General features: G+C 42.4%; 2 protein-coding genes and 1 pseudogene across 4 annotated transcripts in view; 1 reads left to right on the top strand and 2 right to left on the bottom strand.

Moving 5' to 3' along the window:
* SEC23A (SEC23 homolog A, COPII coat complex component) overlaps window positions 1–4,075 on the bottom strand; it is a 78,826-nt gene extending 74,751 nt beyond the window's left edge. The window contains exon 1 of the mRNA XM_084868446.1: window positions 3,884–4,075. The gene's annotated coding sequence lies outside the window, so the exon portion shown is untranslated. The remainder of the gene's footprint in view (window positions 1–3,883) is intronic.
* Window positions 1–22,818, bottom strand: part of LOC311620775 (neurofilament light polypeptide-like) — a 1,158,328-nt pseudogene that overhangs the window by 161,634 nt on the left and 973,876 nt on the right. The window lies entirely within an intron of this gene.
* GEMIN2 (gem nuclear organelle associated protein 2) overlaps window positions 17,091–22,818 on the top strand; it is a 37,355-nt gene continuing 31,627 nt past the window's right edge. Inside the window, exons 1-4 of one of the 2 annotated variants that reach the window (XM_084871440.1) lie at window positions 17,091–17,310; window positions 17,670–17,754; window positions 20,028–20,117; window positions 20,376–20,435. In XM_084871440.1, the coding sequence (XP_084727566.1) occupies window positions 17,174–17,310; window positions 17,670–17,754; window positions 20,028–20,117; window positions 20,376–20,435 (372 nt within the window). In that variant the 5' untranslated portion in view covers window positions 17,091–17,173. The remainder of the gene's footprint in view (window positions 17,311–17,669; window positions 17,755–20,027; window positions 20,118–20,375; window positions 20,436–22,818) is intronic. The other variant, XM_084871441.1, reaches the window with a different exon arrangement.

Genomic DNA, 22,818 nt, shown 5'->3' with positions numbered 1-22,818 from the left:
AGGCCTGCAGGGAAGGACAGTTGGGGGCAACCAGGCCAGCAGGGGAAAGCAGTTAGGAGCGATCAGGCAAGGAGGTAGAGTGGTAAGGTGCGACCAGGCTGGCTGGCAGGGGAGCAGTTAGGGGCACTCAGTCTGGAAGGGGGGCAGTTAGGGGCCACCAGGCCAGAAGGGCAGTTAGGGGGCAACCAGACCAGCAGGTAGAGTGGTTAGGGGTGATCAGACAGGCAAGACAGGCAAGCAGTTAAGAGCCAGTGGTCCCAGATTGTGAGAAGGATGTCCAACTGCCGGTTTACGCCCTATCCCATCCAGATTGGGACACCCCTCCCTGCCCTGTGCACAAATTTCATGCACCGAGTCTCTAGTATAGGATAATATAACAAAATGTCAACATTTGGAAGATATGCATTCTTCATAAAGCAGTATCTCCAGGTTAAGATAGTATAGGGAGATGGGCCCTGGGAATGGAAATATACCTGGCCAGAAAATGTCTAAACCACTGTTCTACATATGCAGTTGATCAAGGTTTGGATGCTATAGGACCTTTCTGGGGTGACAATAAAGAACAAGACTATAAAATAAAAATATGTATTTTTTTAAAAACTGTTCACTTTTGTTTTGTTTTGTTTATATATATATGTTTTTTTTTAATTGATTTCAGAGAGGAAGAGAAAGGGAGAGAGAGATAGAAACATCATTGATTGGCTGCTTCCTGCATGCCCCCCACTGGGGATTAAGCCCACAACCCAGGCACGTACCCTTGGCTGGAATCAAACCTGGGATCTTTCAGTTCCCAGGCCGATACTCTATCCACTGAGCCAAACCAGCTAGGGCAAAACTGTTCATTTTTGGTAAGCATGCAAAATTATCTGGAAAAAACTATGAAAATAACCTGCCTTTTTCCAGCTATATACTTATGAACCAGATTTCCTTCATATAATTCAACCAAAACAATGTATCACAATAGACTCAATACAGAAGTAGATATGTCTTTTATTAAGCCAGGCGGATTTTTGTTTTTGTATGGGATTCTTAACAATCCTATCTAATAAAAGAGTAATATGCAAATTAACCGTATCTCTGCTACACCCACAAGCCACGCCCACAAGCCAATCAGGAGCAAATATGCAAATAAACCCAATCAAGATGGCTGTGGCCACAAGAGCAGGAAGGAGGCTTGGGTTTCCCCCGCAATGGAAGAAGCCAAGCTTTCCACCTACACTTGCCAACCTAGGCCTCCACTCAATGCTACAAAGTTTCAATTATAGAAGATAAATAAATCCCAACAAAAATGGCAGCAGCCATGGAGCTGGAGAGAGCAGGAGGCTAGGGCTGTCCCCAGCCATGGAGAAAGCCAAGCTTCTGCAGCCCTGGCCTGCCTTGGCCTCGGCTTAAGGCTGCAACGTTTCAATTATAGAAGATAAATATATCCCAACAGAAATGGCTGCTGCCACAGAGCAAGCAGAAGGCTTGGTTCCGCTCCAGGCTACAAAGTTTCAATTTTGAAGATATATAAATTGTAGAAGAAATATAAAACAGGGCCTCCACTTGGGTTGCTGGGAGGCCTGGCTGGCCTGCAAACCACCACCAGCACCTCACTCAGGCCACCCCACGCCCCAAGGGAACCACCACCCTGATCCGGGACACCCTTCAGGGCAAACCAGCTGGCCCCCATCCATGCACCAGGCCTCTATCCCAGTGATAGGCAAACTGCAGCTCGTGAGCCACAATAGTCTCTTTGGCCCCTTGAGTTTGTGGCTCGCGAGCCATGGTTTGCCGACACTTCTCTATGGTGTCACCCAAATCATTGCCCTAAATCAGTGGTCAGCAAACCACAGCTCAAGAGCCACAAACTCAAGGGGCCAAAGAGACACGTGCCTTGCGAGCTGCAGTTTGCCAACCACTGCTCTATACTACCCAATAAAAGAGTAATATGCAGATTGACCATCACTCCAACATACAAGATGGACAGCAGGAGAGGGCAGTTAAGAGGGACTAGACCTGCAAAGGATGGTGGTTGGGGGTGATCAAACCTGCAGGGAAGGGAAGTTAGGGTGACCAGATCAGCAAAGGAGGGAAGTTGGGGTGACCAGGCCTTCAGGGAAGGGCAATTGGGGGGAAGGGAGGGACCCAGGCCTGCAGGGGAGAGCAGTTGTGAGTGACCAGGCCTGCAGGGGAGGGCAATTATGGGAAATCGGGCTGACAGGGGAGCAGTTAGGCATCTATCAGGCTGACAGCAGGGGAGTGGTTAGGGGCTGATCAGGCTGGCAGGCAGAAGCAGTTAGAAGCAATCAGGAAGGCAGGCAGGTGAGCAGTTGGGAGCCAGTAGTCCTGGATTGTGAGAGGGATGTCCAACCGCCCATTTAAGCTCAATAAAACATGTAATGGGATCCCTCGACTCATCCCTTGAGGGGTCCCAGTTTGGAGAGGGTGCAGACTGGGCTGAGGGACACCTCCCCCACCATGCACAAATTTGGTGCACTGGGCCTCTAGTGTTTAAGAATAAAGGGTCCTGAGAACCACTGCCATTAGGACATTAATTCAATCAGGGAGCCTAGTAGACAAAGTCTCTGAGACTTATCTCTCCCCTAATGTTTGCATAAAAGCATAAAACCAATGAATATGACTCAGACACTATATTAGCATGCAGACTTAACATATTAGTCACTATACATTTATTAAGTGGTACAAAACACAAAAGACCATTCTAAACAAATGTCTCATTTTTCAGTACAATTTATAATCAGTGGGAATTACTTTAAATAATTTATCATGGTATAACTAAAGCAAAGAAACAAAGTAGTATATGATTTTAACCTAGCATATCAAACATATATCCACAGTACTTTTTAAGGCTTCACGTATGATAGTTTTTCAATATTCCCATATTAACCATTTTATAGGTAATTAAGTGACAAACATCCTAACTTACAAGTAAAATTGAATTCCTCCCAATATCAGATGTATTTAACTGAAAATTTAATGTGCCTCCTACTTTTCAGTTGTAAGATCCTCAATGAAGTGTTCTCAACTACTTCCGATGACTAGTTTATTTTAGACAAATAGCTTAAACTATTGGATCCTCAATTTTTCATCAATAAGATAAGCGATTTGGGCTAAAACTACAAGGCCCTTTCTAACTTTAAATTTTTAGTCAATTAAAAATGGTTGGAAGGACAAGGAGGAAACTTAACACTGATTTATATTTATATCGATATTTAAACATAAAACTTTTTTTTAACCAAGTTAATTTGAGAGTGTAGGTCGAGGAAGTTCACCTGGATACTTTCATTCGACAAACACACTCCAGTGGCTACAGGTAAGTTTCCTATGACTTTTCCTCTCCCATCAAAACGGGAAAACACTAGGGCGGAAAGAAAGGTTCATTCTGGAAGGTGAACTCTATTTGTAATCAAGCCCTAAGGCATCATCAGTCTGATCTGACTTTTCTCCTTTTCCCCCTTTCACTCCCGAGGCCGAACTACGGGTGACGAAGTCACCTGGGTTCAAAGTCTAGGGCACTTCAGATCTGGCAAGAAATGAGCCAAGAAGTCCAAGTGCCCAGCACCGGGGATGGCCTGCGGGGAGGGGGGGGGGGGAGGCAGTAGCTCGGAGGCGGGGTTGGGGTGCGAGGTCAGAAACCTTTTCTCACTCGACTCCCTCCAGACACCTGATCCAGGGGAGCTGGGTGAGGGAGCCGGGCCCCTAAATCCGGAAAGAACGAAGCAGAAGCAGGGGGAAGAAAGGAGTGACAGGTTCAGGGTTCATCCCCAGGCACTGAGAGGGCAGAGCGGGCACCACCCGGGAGACCCCGGCCCGCCCGCCGCCCTTCCCCGCTTCCCACAGAGAGCCAGTCCCCGGAGGCAGCCCTCGAGTGACCCCTTACCACAGTGTCCTCTCCACGAGACCCGCGCCGGTCGCAGCCTCCGCCCGACGGAAATGAGTCCTGGGCGCCGGCAGAAGCAGCCGTGGCAGTGCGATCAGGACCCGCGCCGTCCCGCCCCCGGCCGCCGCGCACAACTCTGCTGGGCCAACATGGCTGGTGCCGCCTCTGCCACGTCAAGGGGAGGGGGCGGGGCGTGCGTGCGGAAAGGGGCGGGGCTTAGACCGAGGGGCGGGGCCGCAGGCCGGAAGCCTGAAGGGGACATCCGGGACGGGGTCGGAATCTTCTGCGGAGTGGGCGGGACTAGAAGGAGCGTTGAGGAAGGGGCGGGGACGGGGCCCGAGGTGCGCCGCGAAGGAAACTAACCAAACGGAGGCGCGTGGGTGGGGCCCTCACCGGATGGAGCCGGAACTGAGAGTGCGCTGCCCAGGGGGGCGCCTTTTCCCCCTCTCCTGCCGCTGCAAGAAAGATGGGGACTTCCGTTGCCACGCAGACTCCTCTGGTCCTGAAGAGAAATGGAAACCCTCTCCTAGCGCGTCCGGCCCTGTAGGGCCCTGGTTGATTCCTAGACCGCAAACATTTCCCCTTAAACAAAGTGAGTTGTTCTTTGGAAGCAGGGTGGTAGCAAACCAGGAAAATTCCTGGGTAAGTGGAATGGGGAAACTGAGACAGTGGATTCAAACTAGTCTTATCCAGCGGCCTGCCTCACTTGCCTCCTCCCCTGCAGGGCCGATACCTTAAGCCTTAAGCACTCAGGGCAATGAGTGTCTGTCCAGCACCAAATAATATTTGGAACAAAGCCTCGCATCTGTTGACCACAGAGAAAGCGTTTTGGTCTTCTTGTAAGAACTGATATTTCATGAGTTATTTTTTTTCTTAAATGACTTCTAAAAACAAAGAGAAATTTTATTTAAAAAATAGAATACAGCTTGTTCTATTTGCAATTACCACATGGGTCCATTGGATTCTCATAAGTAGGATTCATCGTGAAACCTTAGTGATCTTATTTTTCCTAAATCAGGTGTGCACCCCTGGAAACATCCTGCTACTTCATTATCATTGGCATTATTTCATCATTACTCAATTATTCCAAACTATGCCTTAAAAAAACTAAAAGAGCCGAAACCGGTTTGGCTCAATGGATAGATAGAGCATCGGCTTGGGGACTGAAGGGTCCCAGGTTCGATTCCGGTCAAGGGCATATACCTTGGTTGCGGGCATATCCCCAGTAGGGGGTGTGCAAGAGTCAGCTGATCGATGACTCTCATGGATTTTTCTAACTGTATCTCTCTCACTTCCTCTCTGTACAAAATCAATAAAATATATTTTTTTTTAAAACTAAAAGAATAAAAATGGAAGAATGATGGAGTTATCAAAGATGATAAAATAGTGAAATAAATCACTACTGCATTTTTCCTTTTTCTTTTTGCAATGCTCATAGTACAGTACCATCTTTCAAGATCTCTGTAGTATGGCCCTGACTGGTTTGTCTCAGTGGATAGAGCATTGGCCTGCAGTCTGAAGAGTCCCAAGTTCAATTCCAGTCAAGGGCATGTACCTTGGTTGCAGACACATCCCCATGCACAAAATTTGTGCAAGGGGCTCTGCCCTGGTAGCCATGGTGAATGCCAAGACTCTTGCAGCCCTGGCTTTGTCTAGAACCATGGTCAGCAAACTGGCTCTCAAGCCACATGCGGCTCTTTAGCCTGGGTGAGTCTATTTTGAAGACCACGCAAAAGCAGCTTGTATTGCTTCACAGCTTCCAAACCCCAAAGAAGAGGAATCTGCAGGTCTCTCTGTAGCTCCTGCTGGGTGGTCTCATGTAGTGGCTGACTTTGCACCTCCTTGTAGTTCCAGGAGCAGGTATAAACAGTGGTCAGTGTGAAACCATACCAGATTATAGCTCTTCACATCCATAAATGACACATTCATGGGTCAGACTCAGTGAGCACCAAAGCCCCACTGAAGCCAGCCCTGCCCCATAAGGTGTCTCCAGCACAGCAGTTCTCCCATTATAGACACAGCTGGTCCTCACACCCAATTGGCCTGGAGCTCAATTCCTCCCAGTGATACCAACAACAATCAAAGCTTAACTACAAGTCTGTGCACACAGCCCACAAAGGAGTGCACAGAGAGTATCCACCTCAGGTAATTAGTGAGGCTGAGCCACTGGTCCCTATAGGACATCTAGCACACAAGGCCACTCTATCAACACAAGGAAGCAGCCAAAATACGGAGACAGAGAAACATGTCATAAATGATCTACTGGATATAGAGTTCAAAACCATGGTTAGGTTTTTCAAGAATTTCCTAGAAAAGGATAATAATTTTTTTTTATATATATATTTTATTGATTTTTTTACAGAGAGGAAGGGAGAGATATAGAGAGCTAGAAACGTTGATGAGAGAGAAACATCAACCAGCTGCCTCTTGCACACCCCCTACTGGGGATTTGCCCGCAACTCAGGTACATGCCCTTCACCGGAATCGAACCTGGGACCTTTCAGTCCGCAGACCGACGCTCTATCCACTGAGCCAAACCGGTTTCGGCGGAAAAGGATAATAAATTTAATGAGACCCTCAAGGATATGAAAAAGGATCAATCGGAAATTAAGCATACATTGACTAAAATAAAGAATATATACAGAGATCCAACAGCAAACTAGAGGTTCACAAGAATCAAGTCAAGATTTGAAATACAAAGAAGCAAAACATACCCAACCAGAAAAGCAAAAAGAAAAAAGAATCCAAAAATATGAAGATAATGTAAGGAGCCTCTGGGACAACTTCAAGCATACCGACATCAGAATTATGGGGAGAGCAATATTTTGAAAACCTATTTGAAGAAGAGAGAGAGCAAGATATTGAAAACCTGTTTGAAGAAATAATGACAGAAAACTTCCCCTACCTGGTGAAAAAAAATAGATTTACAAGTTCAGAAGTGCAGAGAACCCCAAACAAAAGGGATCCAAAGAGGACCACACCAAGACACATTGTAATTAAAATGCCAAGAGCAAAAGACAAAGAATATTAAAAGCAGCAAGAGAAAACCAGTTAGTTACCTACAAGGGAGCATCCATACAATTGTCAGCTGATTTCTCAATAGAAACTATGCAGGCCAGAAGGGAGTGGCAAGAAATATTCAAAGTAATAAATAGCAAGAACCTACAACCAAGATTACTCTACACTGCAGTGCTATCATTTAGAATTGAAGGTAAGATAAAGAGCTTCACAGATAAGAGAAAGCTGAAGGAGTTCATCACCACCAAAGCAGTATTATATGAAACTAGTGGCCTGGTGCACAAAAACAGTGCATGGGGAGGTTCAGGTGTCCCTGAGCCCAGCCTGCATTCTCTGTAGGATCAGGCCTAAACTGGCAGTCAGACATCCCTCTCACAATCTGAGACTGCTGGCTCCTAACCGCTCATCTGCCTGCCTGCCTGATTGTCCCTAACCACTCTGCCTGCCAGCCTGCTCGCCACAACTTCCCCTCCACTGGCCTTCTAACCCCCAACTGCCTATACTTGCACAACCAAGAAAACCAAGCCGGTTGGAGAGTGGGCAGGAGGCAGAGGCTTGGCTTCCTTGGTCACTTCCTGTCTCTTGCCTACTCTCTGGCCAGCTTGGCTTCCTTGGTCACTGGGGCAACCAAGGAAGCCAAGCCTCCACCTCCTGCCCACTCTCTTGCTAACCTGGAGCCGCCTGTCATCTTTGTTGCATCAATCTGCATATTCCCTCCTTATTGGCTGTGGGTGCCACTATCTTTATCACTGAATGATGGTTAATTTGCATATTACTCTTTTTTTTAGATAGTATGCTGAAGGGTATTAAGAAGAGGAAGAAGCCGAAACCAGTTTGGCTCAGTGGATGGAGAGTTGACCTGCGGACTGAAGGGTCCCACATTCGATTCCAGTCAAGGGCATGTACCTTGGTTGCGGGCACATCCCCATTAGGGGGTGTGCAAGAGGCAGCTGATTGATGATTCTCTCTCATCGATGTTTTTAACTCTCTACCCCTCTCTCTTCCTCTCTGTAAAAAAATCAAAATATATTTTTAAAAAAGTGAAAACATATACATATCTATCAACAAGTGGATCTAAAAATCAAGTGAATAAAAAAATCTGATGAAGAGAATAAATTAGTGAATATAATAGAATCAGGGGCATAGAAAGGAAGTGGACTGACGATTCTTGGGGGGAAAGGAGTGTGGGAGTTGCAGGAAGAGACTGAACAAAAATCTTACACCTATGGACAAGGGCAGTGGTGGGAGTAAAAACATGGAGTTGGGGTGGGAACTGATGTTAGGGGAGCTATGGAGGGAAAAAAGAGGAACAACTGTAATAATCTGAGCAATAAAGATTTAAAATGAATAAGTAAATAAATACATTTGTTTCTCAGAAGCAAACCTGGAAAGGTGCTTTATCTGTATTAGGCAGTTTTCAAAATGTAATCCAGAGCAAGGGATCTGTAGCAAAAATGCACACAAGAAAAGGTTTTTGATACTAAATACAAAGCTGTAATTGAGTGTTTATGCACAAATGTACTGTGAATAAAACAAAACATATGATGTTATTTATTGTCTGGTGGGTCTGTTTGAATGGTTTGGTTGGTAAGTTCTCATTTCACAAAAATAAAATAGTGTAACTAAGTGATTACTAAATATATACTTCTAAGGCAAAGTAGTTTTCTGACTTTGTGTACTTTTTGCACGTGTGTAGTACATCAAGGCTGTTTATAAATTATAACTTGGATGATGGACAATATGGTTAAGGAAGGGGTATGGCTGGTTGTTTTTAAAAATTAGGCACCTCCCAGTTTTTAAGACAAATGTGTTAACCTAAAATCTTCAAAAGGCAGGGTCAGAGGTCTTTTAAGACGTTTGTATTGGCCTAAGACATAAAAAAGCAGCTACCTTTTTAGAATGTGGCCTGAAAGAAACCTGTTATTTCCAGTTATTACTATCTTCAAAGTAAAATAATATTTTTGCAGCCTTTTTATGTGAGGGGTTTTTTTTTCCATACTTTAATTACAATATTTGAAATAGATATTGTCATCATTTTAAAGAAATAGTTTTTTCCTCTTAATATCAGAGACCTAAGTTTTCACACACACCCCAAAAATGTTTATTTGAAGTAACTTATGCATCTGCACTCCGGTGGCCTAATAAGCTCAGTGATTAGACAGGTGCTTTTATAGCCAAGGTCAAAGGCTCTTTCCCCTGATTAGGTCTTGAAGGGGAAGCGGCCAGAGGCTCTTCTGACAACATAGGGAAAGGGGGAAGGGGCAGGAAAACCATTAGAAAAAAGGAGTGGGATTGGAAACTCTCTCCCAACCACATGTAAGAGAGTTCAAATGCTGCCAACAGCTGAGGGCAGATGGGCGGGGCTGGGCCTCTAGTATATTATCATCAACATTTTTAGGTATTTGAGGTTGACTGAAAACATAAATCTGATATAAGCCCTACCCCCATCCAAAAAAAAGTCCTTTTTAAAAGCAAATACTTCTAAGATCAGTTCTTCCTCAAATCAGCATTTTTCAAAATGTCAAAGATTGTTTTAAAAAGTGAGAGAGAGAATAAACAAACAAATCAACAAACAGTGAGGGACAGTTCTATGGTTAAATAAACTCAGGAAATAGTTAGATTATGTGAAATAGATCTCTTGTCAGAGGTCTTGATACATTAATATTCATTGTGGATCTTTAAGGGGGGGCTTTTAGTACATTTCCCAAAGATATCTGTCCTTGGAAACTTTTTTCTAGGACTATCTGGGGGCAAGTATTCTAAACACACCAGGACTTTATCTTCATTCATTAATTACCTTGAGTACTAGTTAATGTGTAACAGCCAGTAATTTCCTTCCTACTTTGAATCCACAGATGTTTCTAAACTGGAGATTCCAGTAATACACAGTCAGCTGAAGCATGATAATGTACATTTCTTAAAATTTTATGTGCTCACCAACAGATAGTTTTCACCTCTACTTTTTTGTTGTTTTTGGCTTAATTCATTATGTATAAATGAAGCGCCTGGAGTGTGTGTGTGTGTGTGTGTGTGTGTGTGTGTGTGTGTACTAGAGGCCTGATTCATGAAATTCATGCGAGAGCAGGCCTGCCTTCCCCCGGCTGCCAGAGCCAGCTTCCTCTGGGACCCAGGCCCCAGGCTTCCCTCACAGCCTCGGCTTCATCCAGAAGGTCGTCCGGTCTAATTAGCATACTATGCTTTTATTATTATAGATAATTGATTTCATAGAGGAAGGGAAAGGGAGAGAGAGAGAGAGAGAAACATCAATGATGAGAATCATGGCTGCCTCCTGCACTCCCCACACTAAGGATCGAGCCCACAACCCAAGCATGTTCCCCAACCAGGAACCAAACTGTGATCTCCTAGTTCATAGGTCGATAGGTTGAGTCTCCTAGTTCATGACTCAACCACTGAGTCATGCTGGCCAGGCCACTTGCAGTGTTTTCAACATGGGTTCTCTTCCATTTGTCCAGATGGTGGTTTTATAAGGCACAGGCCAACTGTTTTTGGAGTATTCACTGGAAAAAGCAGTACTCAGAATCTGACTTTTAATTTTCAGCATTAATAGTGTGCCACGTCCATACATATACATAGCATAATATCATTCTGATGTAGTCACACAATGACTACAATCATATTATATAGAACAGTAATAATAAATAAGGCTAATTAGCAAATCACATCGGAGAGTTATAGAATTATAAATTCAAATACACCTTAGTAATCATTTAGTCCAATCCCTGTATGTAATGAATGTGAAGATAAGAGAGGTTACATACGTAGCATATTCAAAGTCAGGATGGGTGCTGGAGACCATTTAAAACTTACACACAATTTTGATTTTATGCCTCTTTTCCCCTTTAATGCTAACAAGACTTGGTATTTAAACTTTTAGTTCTTGTTGGAATCTCCCGTTTAGAAATTATACAAGTGAAATAATTTGATCTGCTCTTAAACCATTTATAGTGCCCCAAAGAAATACAGCATGGTTATTTTCTGACAGCTATTTTTCCTTTTCTTTTTGTCTAATGTGTATTTGATTTATAAAGAACATAAGAACTATTAAAATCTACATTGCAAAGAAGGAAACTCCTACTTTAAAAGGAAGAAGCTAGATTTGTATTTTAAAGCTAGTTTAAAGAAATAAACTCTTGTTTTGTGTTCTATAATTAAACTAGACCTTGCCTTGATTTTCTGACATCATTTCAGTGTTCTAGTTCTCATTATGGATCTGGACCACAAAGGTTGAGGACAGTGTTCTTAGAGAGATAAAAGAGACTGCTTAGGGCATGGGCTAAGACTAGGATCTCCTTTCATTTATCTTCATTGCCTTTCTTTAATTTAAAAAAATATTTATTGCCAAAACCGGTTTGGCTCAGTGGATAGAGCTTCGGTCTGCAGACTGAAAGGTCTTAGGTTTGATTCCGGTCAAGGACATGTACATTGGTTGTGGGCACATACCCAGTAGGGGGTGTGCAAGAGGCAGCTGGTCAATGTTTCTCTCTCATCGATGTTTCTAGCTCTCTATCTCTCTCCCTTCCTCTCTGTAAAAAATCAATAAAATATATTTTTTTTAAATATTTTTTTAAATCAATCTTTATTGTTCATATTATTACAAAGGTTCCTCATTTCTTCCCCCCTCCACCAGGTTCCCACCTCACCCTCCACCCCCTCCCCATCCCCCATTGTCCTCATCCATAGGTGCAGTTTATGTTCAGTCTCTTCCTCCCTCCCTTTCCCCGATAGTAAATCCCTTTTCAGATAGTAAATCAGTTACTTAGCATTTTCTCATATCAATAATACCTCCACATGCCCAATGATACATTTCACACAAAAGACATTTCCAAATAGGTCAACCAGCCTCATCCAGGCCCCACCCAAGGCACTCACAGATCAACACCCCAGCCCTATACTAACTCAACACATCCAGATCTAAGCCTTCATCACTTGATTCAGCAGACCCTCAAGTTCCCGCAAAAGTTTCCAGCCATGTCGCTGAGAGGCAGCCGTGGGGCAGGGGCAGGCGAGGAGCGAGCTGTTCCAGGCCTGGCTGCTCCGGGCCTGGCCTCTGTTGCTCTGGTTTGTTCCACAACCAGCTGCTCCGGGTCTGGTCACTGCCGCTCCCGACCTAGTTGCTCTGGACTTGGCTGCTGTTGCTCCGGGCCTGGCCGCACTCCACCCGGTTGCTCCGGGCCTGGCTGCTCCCAGCCTGGCAGCCGCTGCTCCGGGCCTGGCCGCACCTGACCCAGCTGCTCCGGGCCTGGCCAGTCCCAGCCTGGCAGCTGCTGCTCCGGGCCTGGCCGCACTCGACCCGGTTGCTCCGGGCCTGGGCGCTCCCAGCCTGGCAGCCGTTCCTCCGGGCCTGGCTGCTCCCAGCCTGGCAACTGCTGCTCTGGGCCTGGCCGCACCAGACCTGGCTGCTCCGGGCCTGGCCGCTCCCAGCCTGGCAACCACTGCTTTGGGCCTTGCCGCACCAGACCTGGCTGCTCCGGGCTAAAAATATTTTTAATTGATTTTTTACAGAGAGGAAAGGAGAGGGATAGAGAGAAACATCGATCAGCTGCATATCCCTGAGTCATAGAAGGTCTCATTATGTAGAGCTGGCCCTCAAACGCCATCCTATATAATAAAATCAACCGAACAGCAGAACAACCAGTCACTATAACATGCACTGACCAACAGGGGGCACTAAATACAGGAGCTGCTCCCAGCCTGCAGGGACCAGGCCAGCCAAGGTGGGTGCCAGTGGTAGCAGGGCAATCAGAGAGCGGGGGCCAGTGAATGGGCAGCACTAGGCCATCCAAGGTGGGTGCCAGCAGGGGCCCCCAAATCACCCCAATAGTCTCTCCACAGACTAACCGTAATTGCTGGCCAAAGCTAGGTACCCTACCCATGCACAAATTTTGTGCACTGAGCCTCTAGTCTCATTATAACCGTGTTGAGAGGGGAAAAACTGATTCCTGGCCAGGGTCACTTTCACTGTAGAGTTTGCACATTCTCCCCATGCATACATAGGTTTCTCCAAGCACTCTGGTTTTCTCCCACATCCCAAAGATGTGCATGCAAGGTGAAATGGCATGGCTACATTGTCCCAGTGGGAGTGAGCATGGTTGCATGTAAGTGACCAGGCAATGAAAGTGAGTCTTGTGCATTGTGGATTCCTGCCTTACCAGGGCTGCCAGAACAGGCTCTTGCCACCTAACCCTGAACTACAATAAGTGGGTTGGAATAGAATTATTTTACTTGGTTTTTTTTTTTTTGTTTTTTTTGTTTTTTTTGTGTGTGTGTGTGTGTGTGTGTGTGTGTGTGTGTTTGTTGTTGTTGTTAATCCTCACCAGAGGATATTTTTCCATTAAATTAGAGAAAGTGGACGGAAGGGAGAGGGAGAAAGAGAAACATCAGTGTGACAGAGACATATTGATTGGTTGCCTCCTGCATGCACCAGGAGATAGAGCCTGCAACCCAGGAATGTGCACTTGTCAAGAATGGAACCTGTGGCCTAGCCAGTGGCCATGAACAACGGCGGGGGGGGGGGGGGGGGGAATGGGGAGCATATCTAAGGAGGGGTTTGGGATGGGAATGGAAGAATAAGGACAATTATTTGAGACCATAATCAATAAAAAATAAATAAAATAAAATAAAATAATTTAAAAAAGAATGGAACCTGTGACTCTTTGGTTTGGGGGCTGACACTCTAACTACTGAACCACACTGGCCAGAGCCTTACTTGCTTTTATTCATATTTTTTATTTTTTTAAATATCTTTATTGATTTCAGAGAGGGAGAGGGAAAGATAGAAACATCAATGACGAGCCAAAACCAGTTTGGCTCAGTGGACAGAGCCTCAGTCTGCGGACTGAAAGGTCCCAAGTTTGATTCCGGTCAAGGGCATGTACATTGGTTGCGGGCACATCCCCAATAGGGGGCATGCAGGAGGCAGCTGGTCAATATTTCTCTCTCATCAATATTTCTGGCTCTCTATCCCTCTCCCTTCCTCTCTGTAAAAAAATCAATAAAATATATTTTTTAAAAAAAAAGAAAGAAAGAAACATCAATGACGAGAAAGAATCATTGATTGGCTGCTTCCTGCACCTCCGCCAGTGGGGATCAAGCTAGCAACCCAGGCATTTGTCCTTGACCAAAACTGAACTGGGGACCTCTCAGTCCGCAGGCTGACACTTTATCCACTGAGCCAAACCAATCAGGGCATTTTTTAAAATTTCTTTATTGATTACAGTGTTATATATGTGTCCTTATTTCCCCATTACCCTCCCTATACACCCCCTCATACCCTCACCCCTTTGTTGTCTGTGTCCATTGGTTAGGCTTATATGCATGCATACAAGTCCTTTGGTTGATCTCTTCGCCTTACCCCCACCCTCCCCTACCTTCCCTCTGAGGTTTAATGGTCTGATCAATGTTTCTCTATCTCTGGATCTATTTTTGTTCATCAGTTTATGTTGTTCATTATATTCCATAAATGAGTGAGATCATGTGATATTTATCTTTCTCTGCCTGGTTTATTTCACTTAGCCTAATGCTCTCCAATTCCATCCATGCTGTTGCAAATGGTAAGAATTCCTTTTTTACCACAGTGTAGTATTCCACTGTGTAGAGGTACCAGTTTTTTACACAGCTACATTTCTCATAAGTCTGTTCAGCACTATTCATCCTCTACTGTCTATACATCAACATACTGACCTTTATCGAACTTTCCCAACATGACAAACTTCCTTAAATAATAAGGCCTTGAATGAGCTCTTTCTTCTACCTGCTGAGACTGATATACAAATGGACAATGGCCTGACCATAAAGATAAAAATAGGACTCTGGCGCTGGCCGGGTTTCTCAGTTGGTTGGACTGTCTTCCCGCACATCCAAAAGTTTCAGGTTTGATTCCCAGTCAGGGCACATACTTAAGTTGCAGGCTCAATCCCTGATCAGGGTGTATACAGAAGGCAGCCAATAATGTTTCTCTCTCTCCTCTCCAATGCCTCTCTCTCTCTAAATTTTTTTTAATTTTATTTATTTTTAAAATATATTTTATTGATTTTGTACATAGAGGAAGGGAGAGCGATAGAGAGTTAGAGACATAGATGAGAGAGTCATCGATCAGCTGCCTCTTGCACACCCCCTACGGGGGACATGTCTGCAACCAAGATATGTGCCCTCTACCAGAATCGAACCCGGGACCTTTCAGTCCCCAAGCCAATGTTCTATCCATTGAGCCAAACTAGTTTCGGCTCTCTCTCTAAAATTAATAAAAACGTATTCTCAGGTGAATATTTAAAACAAATAGGACTCTGATCCACAATCTGCAGCAACCGTCCCAGGAAACCAACCTATTATTCTATTGTAACTATCCTGGGAAGCCTTCTATAAATCAAACTTGTAGGAAGTTCAACTGCTAGCACTAGCAACAATTCAAGAAGATAAATAATAAGCCATGTAATAATTGTCCCAAAATAACAGGTTTACTAATTTTTTCCATGCTTCCAATTTAGGACCAACTAAAGAAAACCAAATATGCACCCCTAACCAATATGATAGTGAGTTTTAGGCGTTTGGAAAATGGCAGATGCAAGAAGGGCAATCAGATCTTCCTTTTCCTTCCTCAGAGCAGGAGATAAAACTCCCATCCTATGCCAGGAGGAAGGAAGACATTCTTACCACCAGAAATGGGGACTCAAGGCCAACATAAATCTGTACAAACAAACTTTATTAAACTAACCCTTATCTTCCTAATCACTTTTCCACAATTAGCTGCCTTAGCCCAAATCCCTTTGTCTTTTTTTGAAGCATTTCAAAATCATTTGTGTGCTTTATTACACATCTTTTCTTTTGGAAAATATTATTATTTCCCAGGTCAGTCTTTGTTCATTCTGTTATTCCTCTTTATTCTTCCTTTATCCATGTGTAGTTTTGCCATGTTCTTATACATGGAGTTTTTGGGGTTTTTTAAATTAGAAACAATTTTACTATTTTTATTTATTTATTTTTTTTAAATATATTTTATTGATTTCTTACAGAGAGGAAGAGGGATAGAGAGAAATATCGATGAGAGAGAATCATCCATCAGCTGCCTCTTGCCCACTCCCTACAGGGGATGTGCCCGCAACCAAGGTACATGCCCTTGACCAGAATCGAACCCAGGACCTTTCAGTCCGACGCTTTATCCATTGAGCCAAACCAGTTTCGGCCTACATGGAGTTTTTAACCTAAAGACTGTCCTCATTTGGTCTTCAATTGAGTAAGTTACATTCTGGTTTCTAAATCAATTGCTAAAGGCAGTGCTTTTGTTTAAAAAAAAAAACAACAAATGCATCAAACATAAACATAAACCTTATAAATAAAAGTCAATTGTATTCACACAGCTTGTTTAAAAAAAATTAAGATTTAATACTTTCATTTTTTTCTTGCAATTTGTGACCCAACCAATGTTATCTAAATTATTTCTGTCTTGTTTACTCATTTGTAAAATGGAGATAATAGTACTCAACTCACAAGATAGGCTCTAAGATTAATAATGGTGGCTCCTGGTTGTTAGCATTGGTTTTATACTTTGCACTACTTATATTTAAGAAGAGTTCTTTTTGGAGGGAAAAAATAAAAGAAAAAACGAATGGTTATTCTAGGAGTAATATCCACTTTCAATAAATATAAAATGATCTTTGAAGCAGCCAAGCACAAGAGATTCCTAAGAAAATTAAATTTTTGTTCATTTGTTTTCAGACAAACCTGGGTGGGAATTGGTTTTCTTCCCCTTTGGGAGAGAGCCACTGTTGGGAGTACTTGTACTCTCTTTAGGCCGATTTCCTCCCTTTCAAAACCGGGATAATACCATCTACTTCAAAAGGCTGTAAAGAAGTAAATGAGGAGATGTATGTGACCTACCAGGGGTTTAAGAATTTAGAGGTCAATAAAGGATAATTACAGTAATATTGCTCACTAATTAAAAAACAAACAACAACAACACTTTGGGACCCCTCACTACTAGCGGTGCATAAAAAGTTGTTAATCCTCAGTTTTACCCGAACCTTAGGAACGAGTACAGAGGGTATAAGAGTGCACATGTAGAAACACTTCAGAACCGCTACCGCCGGGAGCTAAAAATTCTTAGTCTTCCCCGCACAGAGAGGCCTTAGACCAGGGCGCAGGTTTGCGCATGCGCAACCACGCCCCGCCGGCCGCCGCGGGCTCCGCTCCGCGCCAGAGCGCCTGCTCGTGCGCCTGCGCCGTGACCCGGAGGCGGGACGGGCCGGGTTGTGAGCCATGGCGTGGGTGCCCGCCGAGTCTGCAGTGGAAGAGCTGATGCCCCGGCTGTTGCCAGTGGAGCCCTGCGACTTGACAGAAGGTTTCGACCCCTCCATCCCTCCGAGGACGCCTCAGGAATACTTGAGGCGGGTCCAGTGAGTGATTCGGCCTGGGCGGGGGGCGGGCGCCTTCCCGTTCCCTCCCGCGGGCGCCGCACGCCGGTCCAGCCGCCGGGGGAGGCAGCCCGGCCTCGGTCCCTCCTGCCTCCGCCCCGGCCGGGTCCGGATCGCTTGACTATGACTTTACGTGGGCGAGCTTCTGTGAACTTACTTATAATTAAACTTGAGCACCCATGACAAGATAATTTAAGAAGTAGATCGGTCAGTGCCTCAATTGTAGTTCTGAACTATGTTTTTCTGATTTCATAATGAACTGTAGAAATGGATAGCTTGTTTGGTTACACATGAACAAAGCACCTGTAATCACATTTCTTGCATTTATTACTTACTTGTAGGATCGAAGCCGCTCAGTGTCCAGACGTTGTGGTAGCTCAAATTGACCCAAAGAAGTTGAAAAGGAAGCAAAGTGTGAATGTTTCTGTGAGTTTTATTACCCGTCTGGGAATTTTTTACCCGCCCCCCCAACCCCAAATTAAAAGTCCAAGGTTCTTCCTATGGTATCCAACAGTATCTATCAGTGAAGATGTTTGTAGCATTTGGCAGCTACTCCCTGATAAGTTAGACATTTGCTTGTATTTTTTCCTCCAAAAGGACAATTGCCTTTTTTACTGCCACAAGAAGCTCTCAGTTACCCTGGCATTTGTAGAGATTTGCTCTTCATACTTAGGGGACAAGATCCAATCCTAAGGAAATCTTTAAATTAGCCCTTTATGCTAACCTTTATTCTTTTTATTTTTTTAAATATATTTTTATTGATTTCAGAGAGGAAAGGAGGGGGAGAGAGGTAGAAACATCAATAATTAGAGAATCATTTATGGGCTGCCTCCTGCATGCCCTACTGGGGATCAAGCCCGAGATGCGCATTTGCCCTGACTGAGAATCAGCTGTGACCTCCTGGTTCATACACTCAACCACTGAGCAACACAGGCAGGGCATAACCTTTATTCTTAAGTAAACTTGTCCAGTTATCTTCATAATTTTTATGGTACTATTTAATTTTAGTATAGTTTGCTGCAAATTGGTATGTTCAGATTTTGACTGGCTGTGTTTTTGTTTTTGTTTTTAAGAAAAAAACCCCATATATCTTAACCTTTTTTTTAACTACTTGTACACTGAACATTTTCATTCACTTATCCAGCACATATATTACTAACCAGCTAGGTTGTGTCTGGCACTGGGAATAAACAGAGGATGAGACAGAAAAGGCCCCTATCCTTATAGAATTTGCACTCTCCTGAGGAAGACAGATATTAAAAAAACAAATTAAGTCATATATTGTGACTGCTGTGTGAAGAAAATTAACATACATAATGACCAGTAAATAACAGGAGAACTGCTTTAGATAGTCACATAAGGTCTCTCTTGAGAATGTGAATTTAATTTAAAGTCAAAGGAGAGCAGCAGTTTTATTTTGTTTTAATATATTTTTTTGATTTTTTACAGAGAGGAAGGGAGAGATATAGAGTTAAAAACATCAATCAGCTGCTTCCTGCACACTCCACAAATTGGGGATGTGCTTGCAACCACGGTACATACCTTTGATCAGAATCAAACCTGGGGTCCTTGTGTCCGCAGGCCAACATTTTATCCACTGAGCCAAACCGGTTAGGGCAGAAGAACAGTTTTAAATTGTTCTTTTATGTTCTAAGTAATTCCTTTATTTGATGTTTATAATTAGCACACTTTAATTCAGACACTCAGTGTTTCATATAAGTATTTTTTTAGTTGATGGAAGATAATGCCTTATATACCAGGCTTTAAAAAGTGACCTCACTAAATTTGTTTTTTTGTGTGTGTGTGTGTGTGTTTTTAATATATTTTTATTGATTTCAGAGAGGAAGGGAGAGAGAGAGAGAGAGAGATAGAAACATCAATGATGAGAGAGAATCATTGATTAGCTGCCTCCTGCACACCCCTTACTGGGCATCAAGCCCGAAACCTGGGCATGTGCCCTTGATCAGAATGGAACCCAGGAGCCTTCTGTCTATAGACTGATGCTTTATCCACAGCCAAACTGGCTAGGGCTGTACTAAGTTTCATTTCAAGGCAATATATGATCAATTGTGAGTTATGTATTGTTTTAGGAAATAAAAGTAGACCTTTCAGGATCAAATGTCTTAAATTATTTGAGTATGTTCTGCCTATACTGAAATTGTTTATTTGGGGCTTATCTTTTTGTTTCAGACTTTTGCTGTTCTAGAAAGGTGGGACTAGATTATATCTTTAGTACTCATATCATGTAGATTTCTTAGATATTACAACTATAAACATTCCAGATTGCTTTTATTAAAGTGACTAAATAAGGATCTTTTCCTAACATTTTATTTTTTTAAATAATGCTTTTATTTATTTTAGAGAGAAAGGGAGAGGGAGAGAGAAACACTGATCGGTTGCATACACCCTAACCAGGGATGGAACCCACAAATTGGGCATGTACCCTGACCAGGAATCAAACCAACCTTTTGTTTCATTGTGTGAAACTCAACCGATTGAGCCACGTGGGCCAGGGCTCCTAACACTTTAAACTCAGACAATAAGTGAAATGCCTACCTACTTTTTTTACATCAGCAAAAAGTACTTTTTTTATAGTCTTAATTATTTACTGTATTTTCAGTGTTCATGTCGATTTTACTTCTCAGAGGCCTGAGGTGCTAGTTACAACACTAACGTTGATTCCACAAACTGATCTCTAGCTTTCAGGATGCCAACCTGCTCCTCAAGGCTATTCCCCCACACTTCAGTGGCAGCAGCAACAAGTGGCACAATTTTCAACTATTCGACAGGTAAGTGTACTTTAATTATTTAATAAAATTAATCCCTCAGATTTATTTCTGCATTTAGACTTTAGTTCAAAAAGTAAGATTTTTTTATTGTGAACTGTAAAGAAAAGAATATTTATGAATTAATTACCAAATTATTATAATCATTAGACATAATACAGTTTGAAACATATTTCCCAAGCTTTAGAATGTTGTACAACAATTGATTTCTTTTCAGTCATCCGTTCTCTGAAGCTCAGTGTCTAACTCTTCTTCCTATAGAGTGTGAACAGACATAGAAGTCACTGGAAATCACAACAGTTGGATAGTAATGTGACCATGGTATGTAAGTTTCTTGTTTTCATTGCAAAGTGTGTACTTATTTGAAATAGTCCATATTTATTTCTAGTCTTTAAAGATTTATTTACTTAGTCCATATTACTTTCTTTTTCCTCCAGTCTACACTTAATAGTAACAATTCCATTATTTTAGTGGCCTTAAAAGTATAGAATCAGTAATGCAGGTTGTTATTTCATATCTGTTTCGATCCACAGCATTTTAGGAGATTTTTTTTTTAATATATGTTATTGATTTTTACACAGAGAGGAATTGAGAGGGATAGAGAGTTAGAAACGTCGATGAGAGAGATACATCGACCAGCTGCCTCTTGCACACCCCCACTGGGGATGTGCCCACAACCAAGGTGCATACCCTTGACCGGAATTGAACCCGGGACCTTTCAGTCCGCAGGCCGACGCTCTATCCATTGAGCCAAACCAGTTTTGGCTAGGAGATTTTTTTTTTTAAATATAGTTTATTGATTTCAGAGAGGAAGGGAGAGGGAAAGAAAGATAGAAACAACTCTGAGAGAGAATAACTGATTGGCTGCCTTCTGTATGTCCCCCAACAGTGATCAAGCCCACAACCTGGGCATGTGCCCTGACCTGGAATCGAACCACAAGCTTCTGGTACATAGGTCGACACTGAACCACTGAGCCATGCCAGCTGGGCTTTTTTTTTTTTTTTTTTTTTTTTTTTTTTTTTTTTTTTTTTTTTTTTTTTTTTTTTAGGAGATTTTGGATAGGTAATTGTTAGGCCTTCACAAAGTTGTTTATTTTGTTATTGATAATCCTTGCCCAAGGATATTCCATTGATTTTTTTTTTCATTTTTTTAATTTCAAGAATAACAAATTTGCCGAAACCGTTTTGGCTCAGTGGTGGAGCGTCGGTCCGTGGACTGAAGGGTCCCGGGTTCGATTCTGGTCAAGGGCATGTGCCTTGGTTGCGGGCACATCCCCCGTGGGGGGTGTGCAAGAGGCGGCTGGTCGATGTTGCTCTCTCATTGACATTTCTAGCTCTCTCTCTCTCTCCATTCCTCTCTGTAAAAATTCAATAAAATATATTTAAAAAAAAAAAAGAATAACAAATTTAAATATAATGTTACATGTAATAAACTTTAATTTTTTAAGAAAAATGATCTTTGCATATGAGCCTAACCAGTGGCCATGAACAACAGGAGGCTGAGGCATACGTGGGGAGGGTTTTGGGATGGGAATGGAGGGATGAGGACAATTATGTGATACCATAATTAATTATTTTTTTAAAAAAAGAAAAATTATCTTAAATATAATAATGTTACATGCAATAAACAATATCTTCAAGAAAAGCGATTTTAAATATAATGTTACATGCAATAAACACCAGTTTTTCAAGAAAAATGATTTTACATATTATATAATAATATGACATGCAATAAGCATTAATATTTCAAGAATGAAAGGATTTTAAGTATAGTGATATTACCAAAACTGTACTTGCATAGTATATCATAAAAGTTGTAGGAAATATTAAAAATCTGCAAATAATAGGATTACTTCTATTATATTCTAGAATATTCCCCCCTCCCCATCCTTCCCTTCTATTTTTGTTTATATTCCACAAATGAGTGGATCATATGATATTTATCTTTTTTTGACCTGCTTATTTCACTTAGCATGATGCTTTTAAGTCTATTTTGTCAGATGTGAGTATTGCTACTCCAGCTTTTTTTTTCTCTTTTCCATTTGCATGGAAAATTTTTTTCCATTCCTTCATTTCATCCTGTGTTTATTTTTTTGTTTTGAGTTGGGTCTCTTGTAGACGGCATATGGTTGGGTCATGTTTTTGTATCCATTCAGCTACCCTACACCTTTTGATTGGAGCATTTAATCCATTTACATTTAGGGTTATTATTGAGAGGTACTTATAGCCATTTCAATTCTGTATGACTAGGATTCTCCCTCTGTTCTCTTCTTCTCAGCAATCCCTTTAGCATTTCTTGTATTGCTGATTTGGTGGTGATGTACTCACCTTTTTAGCCTTTTTTTGTTGGGGAAGCTCTTTATTTTGAATTATAGCTTTGCTGGATATAGTCATCTTGCTCTCAGATACTTGCTTTTCATTACCGTGAGTACTTCATGCCATTCCCTTCTGGCCTGTAGTTTCTAATGAGAAATTAAGTGTCAGCTTTATGGGAACTCGTTTGTAGGTAACAGTTTTCTCTTGCTGCCTTTAAGATTCTCTCTTTGTCTTTAATTTTTGGCATTTTAATTATAATGTGTTGGGCATGGGTCTATTTGGATTCTTCTTGTTTGGAATTCTCTGTGGCTCCTGAACTTCTGTGACTTTTTCCTTTATCAGCTTAGGGAAGTTTTCTACCATTATTTCTTCAAACACCTTCTCTATT

Source organism: Pipistrellus hanaki (assembly GCF_964339955.1).
Source record: "Pipistrellus hanaki genome assembly, chromosome: 1".
In the NCBI taxonomy this organism is placed as follows: domain Eukaryota; kingdom Metazoa; phylum Chordata; class Mammalia; order Chiroptera; family Vespertilionidae; genus Pipistrellus; species Pipistrellus hanaki.
The sequence above is the reverse complement of the archived record's forward strand: the minus strand, read 5'-3'. Positions and strand labels throughout refer to the sequence as shown.